The 13,154-nt window shown below is 39.0% G+C and overlaps 1 protein-coding gene across 1 annotated transcript; it reads left to right on the forward strand.

The window, feature by feature from the left end:
• The first annotated feature begins 9,816 nt into the window (after window positions 1-9,816).
• On the forward strand, window positions 9,817-12,660 carry LOC139112655 (inositol 1,4,5-trisphosphate receptor-like). Its single transcript, XM_070673734.1, has 6 exons — window positions 9,817-9,901; window positions 10,382-10,730; window positions 10,798-10,963; window positions 11,044-11,260; window positions 11,358-11,898; window positions 11,980-12,660. Exons 1-5 carry the CDS (start codon window positions 9,832-9,834, stop codon window positions 11,687-11,689), a joined length of 1,134 nt encoding a protein of 377 aa, XP_070529835.1. The 5' UTR covers window positions 9,817-9,831; the 3' UTR covers window positions 11,690-11,898; window positions 11,980-12,660.
• Window positions 12,661-13,154: the final 494 nt, after the last annotated feature.

Genomic DNA, 13,154 nt, shown 5'->3' on the forward strand with positions numbered 1-13,154 from the left:
TATTTTTACATTACGTATAATTTAATTTTGAGATAATTTTCGTTTTCTATCTTGAGAAAGACAATTTTTTTCTCAAGACAGAAAACGAAAATTATCTCAAAATTAAATTATACGTAATGTAAAAATATATATTTAAAATATAAGTAACATGAGTATTTAATTTCAATTGTTAAAAGTCGCGAAATGTCTTAAAGTATACGCTAGAATTAATAGCGTACTCTGCGATATACTCTATCCTTGTCTACCCGTATAAACACGAACGCGTGCAAGAGAGAGAGCGAAGATGCGCCTATAATAATTCCTTAGCGTTCACTTATGCTTTCTCTCTCACTCACGGGTCGGAGAGAGATGAGAACGCCCCAAATTTTCCCCCGTCCTCTCGCTCCTTTCGGCGTTCCACGCCTCACGTACGCGATCCGCGGTAGGCCTCACGCACACTACCCCACCTCACGCACGGAAGCCGCCGTCGCCGCAGTGCGACAGGCCATTATTGCCGGTGACTGTACATATACCTTTTACGCGTATGGTAGTAATTTCATAATAACAATAAAGTTCGATCTTTTTGCATTGTACGATGCGTTGATGTATCATGATTGATATGATAAATTTTTCTTTTTATTCTTTTAACTATTTTTATGCAGCTTCTAAATTCCAATTTCAAACATTTTTTCGGAAACTTGTATATAACGTTCTTTTTTATGCTGTAATATATTCATATTGTATGCAATCCATGCTTTGTATTATATGAAATCCCTTCAAAAACAAAATACCTTTATAAAACTGTGTTGTAACCCAAACCCCGTTACAACACGAAACATGACGCAGGGCATTTCGGAATAAGTATCTCGTAATTAAATAACCTCGGAGGATGCAAGATCAGCAAACCTCCTTAAGAAATTAAATAATAAAAGAAACACGTGCGAGAACTTATTGCCGAAATCGCTGAGGTTGCATTCGCCGAACTACCGAAGTTCGGCATTGCAACCCGAGGAGGCCAAGGCCCTGCGTCACTATTAAATAACCGCGGACCGTCACGGACGGGCAGTCGCATCATAGTCCGTACCGTAAACTGAGAGCGGTGATAACGAAAGTTCGGTCGCGTGCCAAGTAAGAAGAGACCTCGCGGAGACGAGGACGCGTGACAACGCGAGGACGTGTGCCGAACCGACAGAAGGAAAACTTAGGGAGATAGAAAAGTGCAACAGTGTAATCAAATAAAACTCCTAATCTTTTATTTCAATAAATCAATTATTTCGCCCTCTCTCTCACGAATCCCGAAGGACGGACCCCGTGCACCGGCCCCGGTGCAACAAAAGTGGTGGCAACGGTGGGATCCGCCCTCCGGGAGGCGCAGTCGCCTACTCTGCGACGGCGAGGACGATTTCTGGAACAAAGATAAAATCAAAGATTAGTACAAAACTTATTAACGAGACGAGACGGACACACCATAGTGAAAAAAGTATTGAGTCAGCAGTAGACTCAGTATCTGAACCCGTGATAAAAGAAAGGAAGGAAGAAACAGCCAAGCAGTGCGACGAGGAAGCAACATAGCGGCCAAGCAGTGCGACGAGGAAGCAACATAGCGGCCAAGCAGTGCGACGAGGAAAGCAACATAGCAGCCAAGCAGTGCGACAAGGAAAGCAACATAGCAGCCAAGCAGTGCGACAAGGAGAGCAGTATAGCAGCCAGCAACAAAGCAAATCAAACATGCGAGTCACAGCGTTAATGTAAGTCCGAAATATTTTGTAACCGACCGATCCATGTCGGATAGCGAATTAGAATTACAACGCCGCGTTGCAAACAATTCGTGGCTACACAGCCAAGCGGCTAGACGAGCGTTACAGCCGACACCTGTGCGACCATTGCGAGTCGCCATAAACGCATTAAACGACATTAGAAATAGGGTACGCCGCGTGTTAGAATACGAAGACGACCCCGCGACAGAAAGCGAGGAATCCGTGAATGTTATCACGCCGCGCGAATTTGATTTTGGCGAAATAGACGACGCGTTATTAAACCGCGGAGACGGAAATATTGCGCGCCGTACACATAATCAAATACTCGCAGACACCCCGAGCGACATTAGCGGTATTTCGGACAGGGGAGAATTCTCCTTAACGTCATACGATAGTAGCGTGTTTGATCCCGCGGAAATTTTCGCAAATAATTTAAACACTACCCGTGAAAAAATGACACATAACTACTCATTGCTGGACGGAGCGGTTGGGGGAGTACCGGAGATACTCATCGACAGAGAGGTAAACGCGTTGCGAGAGTTACATACCGCGACGCCACACCCGACACAACGACAAGAACGATTATTAGAACAAGTACTCGAAAACTTGCGGGAAATGAATTCCCGAATTGTTCGCCTCGAACGTCGACCAAACGAAAACCGAGAAACGCGGGGAAATCAAGAACTCATCGAAGGAAATGAACGCCCGCACGGAGAGGTACGAAATAGACCGACAGAACCAATATCTACGTTTAAACTTAAGGACGCGCGAGAAATGATTCCGACGGTAGACGGAACAAATCATGCTCAAACGAAAGAATTTTTAAAAGCTTGCGCGTACGCCGCGAGACATGTCGCACGCGAAGACACCGAAACGCTCTTAGAAGCAGTACTCTGCACGAAATTGAAAGGCGCCGCGCTATTAGATTTCGACGCAAGAGACATCACGACGTTTGACCAATTCCTAAAAGAATTCGAAAAAACATATTTGAGAAAAAAGGGGACTTCGCGTTTACAGACAGAAATGAGCTCGTTGAAACAAAAATACGGAGAAAGTGCGACTACATACGGACTACGCGTACAAAAAACCGCGATGGAATTATACGAAGCGATGACGGATGAAGAAGAAATGACCAGCGAACAGAAACGGACGGTTTTAAAATTAATACAGCGACAAGCGTTACATTATTTTCACATGGGACTAACAGACGACATTAAAACAATGGTCCGCTCGCAACATTTCGAGACGTTAAAAGACGCGATAGAAGGCGCAGTGGAAGAAGAAAAAATAAGGATAACGAAATATAAAGGCACGTATGAGAAAACGCGAACAAACGAAACGCACGAAAAACCGCGATCATCAAGCATTACATGCAACAAATGCGGGAAAGCAGGGCATATAGCACGCGAATGCCGAAGCAGCAAACATATAAACGGATTCAACTTGCCGCGAGCCGAAACACGTGCGAGAATTAATAACACAGAGAAATTCTGCACACACTGCAGAAAGCCAGGACACACTCGAGACGAATGCTGGTCGGTGAACGGACGGCCAGACACGCGATGGCAAAGAAAAGACAACAGACAAACAATACGCACAAGACAATCACCCGCGATAAACATAGCTCGCACAAGTAGGAATAGAAAATAAACCAGCCGAAGCAAGGAAAGCGGAAGCGAGAGCGAAGAAGAAAGACAGAGACCAAAAGTGATAAGAGCGGCGAGAGAATATCAAGTTGCGAATATAGCGACGAAAGAAGTGAGCAACGGATTAAAACTCATCACGCTAAACGTCGAACAAGCGAAAAAGGGAAGATTAAATTTATTGGTGGATTCAGGAGCAACAATCACACTAATAAAAGTAGGAAATTTAAAGGAAGACACACCGATAATAGAAGAAAAAATGGCATTAACGGGTGTCACAGGACATAAAATCAATACGATAGGGAAAATAAGAGCAACAATTAAAATAGGCAGGAAAAATGTAAAACAAAAAATGTACGTAGTAAGAGACGATTTCCCGATCGAGTACGAAGGAATACTAGGGATAGATTTTCTGACAAAACAACGAGCATCTTGCTTGCACGGAAAGGAGCAGATAGTAATAGACGGAGTAAAATTTAAATTACATCCGTACGAAAAATATATACTACCCCCGCGCAGCGAAACAATACTCCGAGCAATTACAAGTCAGAATCAAGTAGGAGTAATTAATGCGGAAGAAACAAAACCAGGAGTATTTATAGGAAACTGCCTGGTAGCACCTAAAGATAACGAGTGCCCAGTAAGTGTGCTCAACATGACAGAAGAACCGATGGAAATACATACACCGCAAGTGGAGATAGAAGAACTGAGAACCATCAACTCCGCGAAAGTGCTGACGCTGAATAAAAGAACCGACAACGAAACGATACAGGAGCGCAGCGAAAAACTAATGAAGCAGCTAAGAACGAATCATCTAAACAAAGAAGAAAAAAGGGAGCTCGAAAAAATATGCCTACATTACTGTGACATATTTTATTTAGAAGGTGACGCACTAACGTACACAGCAGCTGTCAAACACGAGGTAAATACACCAAACGAAAATCCGCCAATAAATAGTCGCCCGTATAGACTACCAGAAAAACACAAAGAAGAAGTAAATAGACAAATAGACAAAATGTTGAAAGAAGACATAATTCGCCAGAGTAGCAGCCAATGGAACGCGCCTATACTGGTAGTACCAAAGAAAGTAGACGCGTCAGGAAAAGCAAAATTGAGAATAGTGGTGGATTTCCGAAAAATCAACGAAATAACAATAGGTGATTCATTTCCAATACCAAATATCACCGAAATACTAGATCAGCTAGGAAACGCGAAATACTTTACCACATTAGACCTTGCATCTGGGTATCACCAAATACAAATGAAAGAAGAACATAAATGCAAAACAGCATTCTCAACACCACATGGGCATTACGAATTTAATAGAATGCCCTTCGGGCTAAAAACGCCCCGCAACGTTCCAAAGACTAATGAACTCAATACTAGCAGGATTACAAGGTATCAAGTGTCTAGTATACCTGGACGACGTCGTGATATACGGACCGACACTTGAAGAACATAACAAAAGGCTGACGAGCGTATTTAGCAGACTAAGAGAAAATAATCTGAAACTCCAACCAGACAAGTGCGAATTCCTACGGAAGGAAGTATTATTCCTAGGACACATAATTACAGAAAACGGAATACAACCAGATCCAGCAAAAATAAACGCAGTAAAAAACTACCCGACGCCGAAAAAAGTAAAAGATATACAAGCGTTTATAGGTCTGGCAGGATATTACCGGAAATTCATAGAAAATTTTTCGAAAATCGCGAAACCACTAACAAAACTGACAAAAAAGGGAGAAAAATTCGAATGGGGAATAGAACAGCAGAACGCATTCGAAATATTAAAAGACAAGCTAACGACAGCTCCGGTGTTAAGTTACCCGGACTTCACGAGACAGTTCCTGGTAACAACAGATGCCTCAGATTATGCAATCGGAGCAATACTATCACAGGGACGGTCGGAGAAGACAAGCCGATCGCTTATGCCAGCAGAATTCTAAATAAAGCGGAACGAAATTATAGTACAACGGAAAAAGAACTGCTAGCAATAGAATGGGCGGTAAAACATTTCCGACCATACGTATACGGAACAAAATTCATGATAATAACGGATCACAAACCATTAACATGGTTATTCAACGTAAATGATCCAGGCTCAAGACTGATACGCTGGAGATTAAAATTAGAAGAATACACATATCAGATAGTGCACAAAGACGGAAAGAAAAATACAAACGCTGATGCACTAAGTAGAAACCCGATCGAAGAAACCGAAATAAATAAAATAGAAAACGAAACAAAAAAATATTCTGAAGAAGAAAAAATGGAAATATTAAAAGAATACCACGACTGTCCATTGGGAGGACACCAGGGTGTGAAACGTACAATAAATAGAATAAAACTCAACCATAATCGGCCAGGCATGAACAAAGAAGTAGAAGAATACATCAGTAAATGCGAAAAATGCCAAAAGAACAAACTAAGCAGAAAAACGAAAATGCCAATGGTAATAACCGACACGCCGGAAAAGCCATTCGAAAAATGCGCACTCGACATCGTAGGACCATTAACAGTAACAAACGCAGGAAATAAATACATCCTAACATTTCAAGATGCCTTAACGAAATTTAGCAAGGCAATACCAGTAGCAAATCAAGAAGCAACAACCGTGGCGAAAGCATTCGCAACAAAAATAATTTTTGAAAATGGAATCCCAGAAAAAATACTAACAGATCAAGGAACAAACTTTGTAAGCGAAATGTTCAAAAACATATGTAAATTATTGAAAATCGAGAAAATACAGACAACGGCGTATCATCCGGAAAGCAATGGGGCGCTAGAGAGATCACATCGAACTCTAGCAGAATACCTAAGACATTATATAAACGGAGACCAAACCGATTGGGACGAGTGGGTACCGTATGCGATGTTTGCATATAATACGACACCGCACACAGCAACAGGGTACACACCGTTTGAATTAGTGTACGGGCACCAAGCCACACTGCCGACGGCACTGGCAACGGCACCAAGGAAAACGTACACATACGACGACTACGCGCAGGAACTAAGGGAACGATTACGCGCATCAAATACAATCGCGAAGGAACATTTAAAAGGAGAGAAAGAAAAATCGAAAACAAACTTCGATAAGAAAACAAGGGAAAGAAAATTTAAAATAGGAGACCAAGTTTTATTGCACGATGAAACAGTGAGAAGAGGAAGATCAAAGAAATTAGAAGCACAATGGATAGGGCCGTACACAGTAATAGAAAAGTGCGGAGAAGTAAATTACAAAATAAAAGGAGGCAGAAGAAGCATAAGAGTGCATGCAAACAGGCTAAAGACTTTTGTAGAGCACTAATAACAAAAAAAAAAAAAAAAAAAAAAAAAATTTGTACTCACCAGAATACATCGGATAGACAGCGCGATGTTCGCCGTCCGGCCGATCCTCCACAACAATTAAAAAATTAGGCACCAGGGTGGGACGGTAGGCCCGCGGCCGCACAGGAGACACCTCCCGCACCAAACAATCACGGCACCGAAGTGCCATGAATTCCCGCCGGCAGGTGGTACAAGCCACCCACCGACGGGAAGATTCCGCAGAGTCGAAAACAACATCAACGGACGAACTATAGAAAATAACAAAAAAAATAAGTGGAAAAACACAATAACGCTCGAAGAAATAAAGAAAAAAATCAAAAAACGTACGACATTATAAATTCTTTTCTCAAAAGAAAGACACTCAATGAAATAAGACGGCGAGAAGGCAACTGACGGACTGACGGAACGGACAACGAGACCAAGAGACAAATCCGACGCGATATAAAAATGCATATAAAAATTTCGAGAAGTGCAACGCGAAACCGCGCGAACACAGCAGAGAAAAGTTATAAAGACTTACCTCGTATCATAATACACAGTCGCTCCCACGAAGAACACACACACATAACAGATAACACACACGAAAAGAAATAAAAAATTAAAACCGCGAAAAAAGTCAATCTGAAAGAAAATCATCTTTCAGAACAATAATCACCGTGACGCTGGGCGCAAGCGACAAACCGCCGGAGATAAGCTCACCGTACACGGTAACGCAGTTCGTACATGAACCCGGACTCTACTACGAAAACGTGGGACAATTGCAGCTATCAGACGCGTCGTGGAAATTAGTAATAATAACTAAAACACAGGAATTAAAAGCGCAATATGAAAAACTACAAGAACGGGTAAAAGACGGAGAAAAAGCGTGCGAAACATATAGCGGAGAATTACTTAAGGATAAATGTAAATACTTAGCAGAAACAGTACAATCCCAAAACGAAAAATTAACAACAGCGATAGAATTATTAACGACATACGAAGCACAAAAAACAAAGCGAGGATTAGTAGACGTAATAGGAACAATAAGTAAAAAACTATTCGGAACAATGGACGCGGACGACGAAAAAGTAATAAGCGAACAGTTAGAAATACTAACGAAAAGACAACAAACATTACAACATGTAGCAAAAAATCAATTAAAAGTAATAAATAGTTCGATTGGTCACATACAGGAATTAGAGGAAACAATAAAATACCATGAGAAAGTTATAACAAACGCGACGAAGCTATTAAGCAAAAAAGTAGACGGGGTAACGGGACAAGTAGAAATGACGGAACATTTCTACATATTAAGAATGCTAATAACAGATTTATTAACAAACGTGCAAGAAACGATGGAATTCATAGCACAAACGAAATTGGGGATAAAAAACACGCGAATGTTACCGGTTAATAAAATAATAGAAGAATTGAAAGAAGCAACCGCGCACTTCAAAGAAGGGACGTATTTCCCCTTCAGAATAAATACAAAAAATTGGAACGCGATAGAACAATATGCGGAAATAAGCGCATATAGTGACGAGCAGATGATAGTCACGATAATAAGATTCCCGATAGTAGACGACGCAAGATACGAATTAAAAAGAGTAACGCCGTTTCCTGTATTGGACAAATCGAACGAGAACATATTTAAAATAATAGAAATAGAAAATGAATACATAGCAGTAGATAGAGAAAACAATAATTACCTAACATTAAAAAGAGAAGATATCAGGCAATGTGTAAATAACGATAATATATATATATGCGAACAAAGCATCCCGGTATACCATACCAAGGCAAGCGCACCGTGCGAGGTAAGAGCGATTACCGAGCCAGCAAAAAAGCCGGACACGTGCGTAACGCGAGAAGTTGCATCACGGGCAACAGTATGGATAGCAGTAAGCGAACCACAAGAGTGGATATACTCCACGACAAAGGAGCAAACTATAGAAATTCAATGTAGACATAGACCGAGTAAAAAATTAGAAATAAATAGAACAGGAATAGTAAAATTAAGAACTGCATGTAAACTTACAACAACAGAAATGACAATAAAAACAAGAAACACGATAGGAGAAAGTAAAATAGAACGACTCGTACCGACGTATAATTTAACAAACATAGAAACAGAACAGGGCGAAAAAACCGACTCAATAATAAAGAAAATAGAAGAAATAAGCCGCGACAAGGTAATAAAAAACCCGAACGAATTAAATAAATTAGGGATAGAATTAAGTAGAATGGACAAGCAACTAGACGGAAATGTAATATTAACAAATAGAATAATCATGTATACAACGGGCACAAGCGCCACAATAATAGCTATAATAGCGACTATAGTACTAGCAATAGTAATAGTAAAATTGTACAAAAAGAAAAAGAATAAAGTAACCGAACAAATAATCCTACCCAGCGAAATAAAAGAAGAAAAAGAAAGAAACGCCGAGTGTAAAAACACCACGACCGACGGTGATACAATTGTAAATAGAATAAGAAAACATATTGTAAGGAAGAAAAGATTGAGGTGTATAAACACACTCAACCTTTTCTTCCCCCTAGGGGGGAGGGATGTTGTAACCTAAACCCCGTTACAACACGAAACATGACGCAGGGCATTTCGGAATAAGTATCTCGTAATTAAATAACCTCGGAGGATGCAAGATCAGCAAACCTCCTTAAGAAATTAAATAATAAAAGAAACACGTGCGAGAACTTATTGCCGAAATCGCTGAGGTTGCATTCGCCGAACTACCGAAGTTCGGCATTGCAACCCGAGGAGGCCAAGGCCCTGCGTCACTATTAAATAACCGCGGACCGTCACGGACGGGCAGTCGCATCATAGTCCGTACCGTAAACTGAGAGCGGTGATAACGAAAGTTCGGTCGCGTGCCAAGTAAGAAGAGACCTCGCGGAGACGAGGACGCGTGACAACGCGAGGACGTGTGCCGAACCGACAGAAGGAAAACTTAGGGAGATAGAAAAGTGCAACAGTGTAATCAAATAAAACTCCTAATCTTTTATTTCAATAAATCAATTATTTCGCCCTCTCTCTCACGGATCCCGAAGAACGGACCCCGTGCACCGGCCCCGGTGCAACAACTGGTTTTATTATTTATAACATATATAGTGTAGTAAATATGTTTAAAACTAATCAATTTACTCTTGTAAATATTTCAACCACAGTTGATACGGATTCTGAGGAGGCAGGTAATATCCTATTAGAAAGCTTGTTGAAAGCTAACTAAATCGTAATATGTGGAATGAATATTAATAAGATTAAGCATGCGATCTTATCATATACTTTGTACAAAGTAGATTTATAAACCTTTTAATTGCTTAAACATCTTTATAATAATATTATTTTGCTGAAATAAATAAGAAATAAAAAATTTCTATATTAACAATTTATAAAGTGCAATATCTTGAATTATCACATCGATACAATCATTATCTTGTTATTATTATTTTTTTTTTTTTTTTAATAATTTTCCTGTCTTTTTTAAATAATAGATTGCAAAAAAAAATTTTTCTATATTTTATAAAAAAGTAATATTTTTTAAAATCTAAAATAAATTTTTTATGCACTTTAATTTTTAATAACAATTTTTATGTGATAAACGTGTAATGTTATATAACTATTATTTTTCGTTATTGATTTAATATAAATTTTTATTTATGATCATATAGCTGAAGGAGGCATTTTTAGATGCATTGGCGATATGGGCGCTGTGATGACGAATTTAACATTAGGACCAGCCGGTCAAGTTCTAGCTAGTTCTACTCCAAGACCAAAGCCATTAATGAAGAAGGAATATCCTTTGGTGATGGACACAAAACTCAAGATAATCGAGATCTTGCAGTTTATTTTGGATGTCCGATTGGATTATAGAATCTCTTGTCTTTTGAGTATATTCAAACGGGAATTCGATGAAACGGCATCGACAGTTGCGGAAAAAATGGGAGACGTTAATTTAGGACAAAAAACTATTGATTTAGAATCAATCGGTGCACAAGCAGAAGGAATATTTGGAAGCAGGTAATATTTGTTTGAATATAACACATGAGGATTGTATCTTATCAACGTGTTTAATTTTTTTATGTAGTAAGGAATGCGCAGCACTGGATTTAGATGGTCAAGGAGGAAGAACATTTTTACGCGTTTTATTACATCTGGCTATGCACGATTATCCGCCATTGGTTTCTGGAGCTTTACATTTATTATTTAGGCACTTTAGCCAGCGGCAAGAAGTTTTACAAGCATTTAAACAGGTTAGACTTTTTTGGATATTAAATTTTCTCATAATCTAATTACGAGAACAATTATTAAATAATACGAACTTGATTAACAGGTGCAGCTGTTGGTTTCGGATAGCGACGTAGAATCATACAAACAAATAAAAGCAGATTTAGATATTTTGCGCCAGTCTGTTGAAAAATCTGAACTTTGGGTGTATAAATCTAAGGCAACAGAGGAACATGGAACTAAAAAGAAAAAGAGTAAAGAAGAAGAAAATGAGGCGACTGCTCCTCGCAAAACACCTCTATTATCTACATTAGACAAACAAGGTTTTCGTCTTATTAATTATTTTATAAATTTATTTTATAAATTTATAATTTATTTTATAAATTGTTTTATAAAAAATAAATACATAATTTCTCAAAGGATCTGTTACTGATTTGGATATTGGACCACCCTTACATCCCGAGCAAGCGGAAGAATATAAAAAAATTCAGCAAATACTAGTAAGAATGAACAAATTATGCATTCAAAATCTACCAGGCGGTCAAGTAAAGGCACGCAAACATGAACAGAGACTCCTGCGCAATGTCGGAGTACATACCGTCGTTTTAGACTTATTACAAGTTCCATATGATGTCAAGGAGGATATTAGAATGAATGAATTAATGCGCTTGGCACATGATTTTTTGCAAAACTTTGTCTGTCTAATCAACAAAATCAAGTTCTTTTGCACAAGCAACTGGATCTGTTCTTAAATCCTGGCATAAGAGAAGCGCAGACAGTATGCAGTATTTTTCAAGATAACTCTGTACTTTGCAATGAAGTCGGTGCGAAAGTTATACAACATTTCGTACATTGCATAGAAACTCATGGAAAACATGTGCAATATTTGAAATTTTTACAAACGATAGTAAAAGCTGAGAATCAATTTATTAGAAAATGTCAAGAAATGGTGATGCAAGAGGTGAGATATTCTTACATACACATAATTTATACATACATAACTTTTGTAAGATATTGTCGTATATAATTTTCTTTTTATTAGTTGGTTCAAGCGGGAGAAGATGTTCTAATTTTTTACAATGATAGAGCTTCGTTTAATCATTTTGTGGAAATAATGCGATCTGAAAGACATCGAATGGATGAGAGCAGCCCTCTTCAGTAAGTTATTTCAATTTTTTGTAAAGTGGTGATTATTATCATATTTTACATAATATTTTATTAATATATTTGAATATTTCAAAGTATTAGACAAAGTATATGAAAATTGTAATATTCGGCAACCTTAAATCCCTGCCAAAACAAAGTTCCGCCGGAGAAAACTCAGTAATTTCATGCTTCGAAGACCTATAAGCTAACAGAAACATTGAAATCCAACGATTCCAATCTTTTTGATTTTCTAAAACAAATTTTGAAAGATATTCCAAAACTGTACGATGCTGACGCTCCACCTGCCCATCCGATTGCGGATGTAAAGCAGTAGTCTTAGTTTTCCTAACCCCCAAAAGATTCAATAACTCTTTCAAAAGGCCGAACTCAAAATTTCGTCCCTGATCCGTATGTATTTCCTCAGGAACTCCGAACCTCGAAATAATTTCTCTAACAAAAACCTCAGCTACCGTTTTCGCTCTAATATTCTTCACTGGAAATATTTCCACCCATTTAGAAAAACAATCCACAATTACCAAAAGAAACCTATTCCCAGAAGAAGATATAGGAAAAGGACCGAGAACGTCCATCTGTAATCTCTGAAATGGAAATCCAACATTGTAAATTTGCAAAGGAGATTTTCCTTTGCCGGAAGGTCCTTTCTTTGAACAACAAACCGAACACGAACGACACCAATCTTCTACATCTTGTTTACAAGAAACCCAATAAAAACGCTTACGAATTCTATCCAGAGTTTTGTTGATCCCGAAGTGCCCAACCGAAGGAGAATCATGGGCATCAGTCAGAACCTCTTTAACTCGTTTACGAGGAACCACTAACTGGAACAGCACCTTCCTCAAATTCGGAGCTATCTACTTCTTATAAAGAATTCCGTCCTCCAAAACAAGGGAATTCCAATATGAATTAAGAGCTCTTCCCGTTGTATCTGAAGAAGAAAATCCCGAATGGGAAAGACGTTCCCCAGACTCCTTTGCCTGAATCAAAACATTCAGACTCGGATCTTCCCGCTGATCCTTTTTCCAAAGATCTAATTCTTCTGCTTGGAAGACT

This window comes from Cardiocondyla obscurior, unplaced genomic scaffold, assembly GCF_019399895.1.
Source record: "Cardiocondyla obscurior isolate alpha-2009 unplaced genomic scaffold, Cobs3.1 scaffold33_214576_698314, whole genome shotgun sequence".
Classification (NCBI taxonomy): Eukaryota; Metazoa; Arthropoda; class Insecta; order Hymenoptera; family Formicidae; genus Cardiocondyla; species Cardiocondyla obscurior.

Excerpts from the sequence above, each read along its gene's own strand:
- LOC139112655 (XM_070673734.1), top strand. The coding sequence starts at position 9,832 with ATGTTTAAAACTAATCAATTTACTCTTGTAAATATTTCAACCACAGTT. Across the intron at positions 10,964-11,043 it reads TTTTACAAGCATTTAAACAG|GTGCAGCTGTTGGTTTCGGA; the intron begins GTTAGACTTTTT and ends CTTGATTAACAG. Across the intron at positions 11,261-11,357 it reads ATCTACATTAGACAAACAAG|GATCTGTTACTGATTTGGAT; the intron begins GTTTTCGTCTTA and ends AATTTCTCAAAG.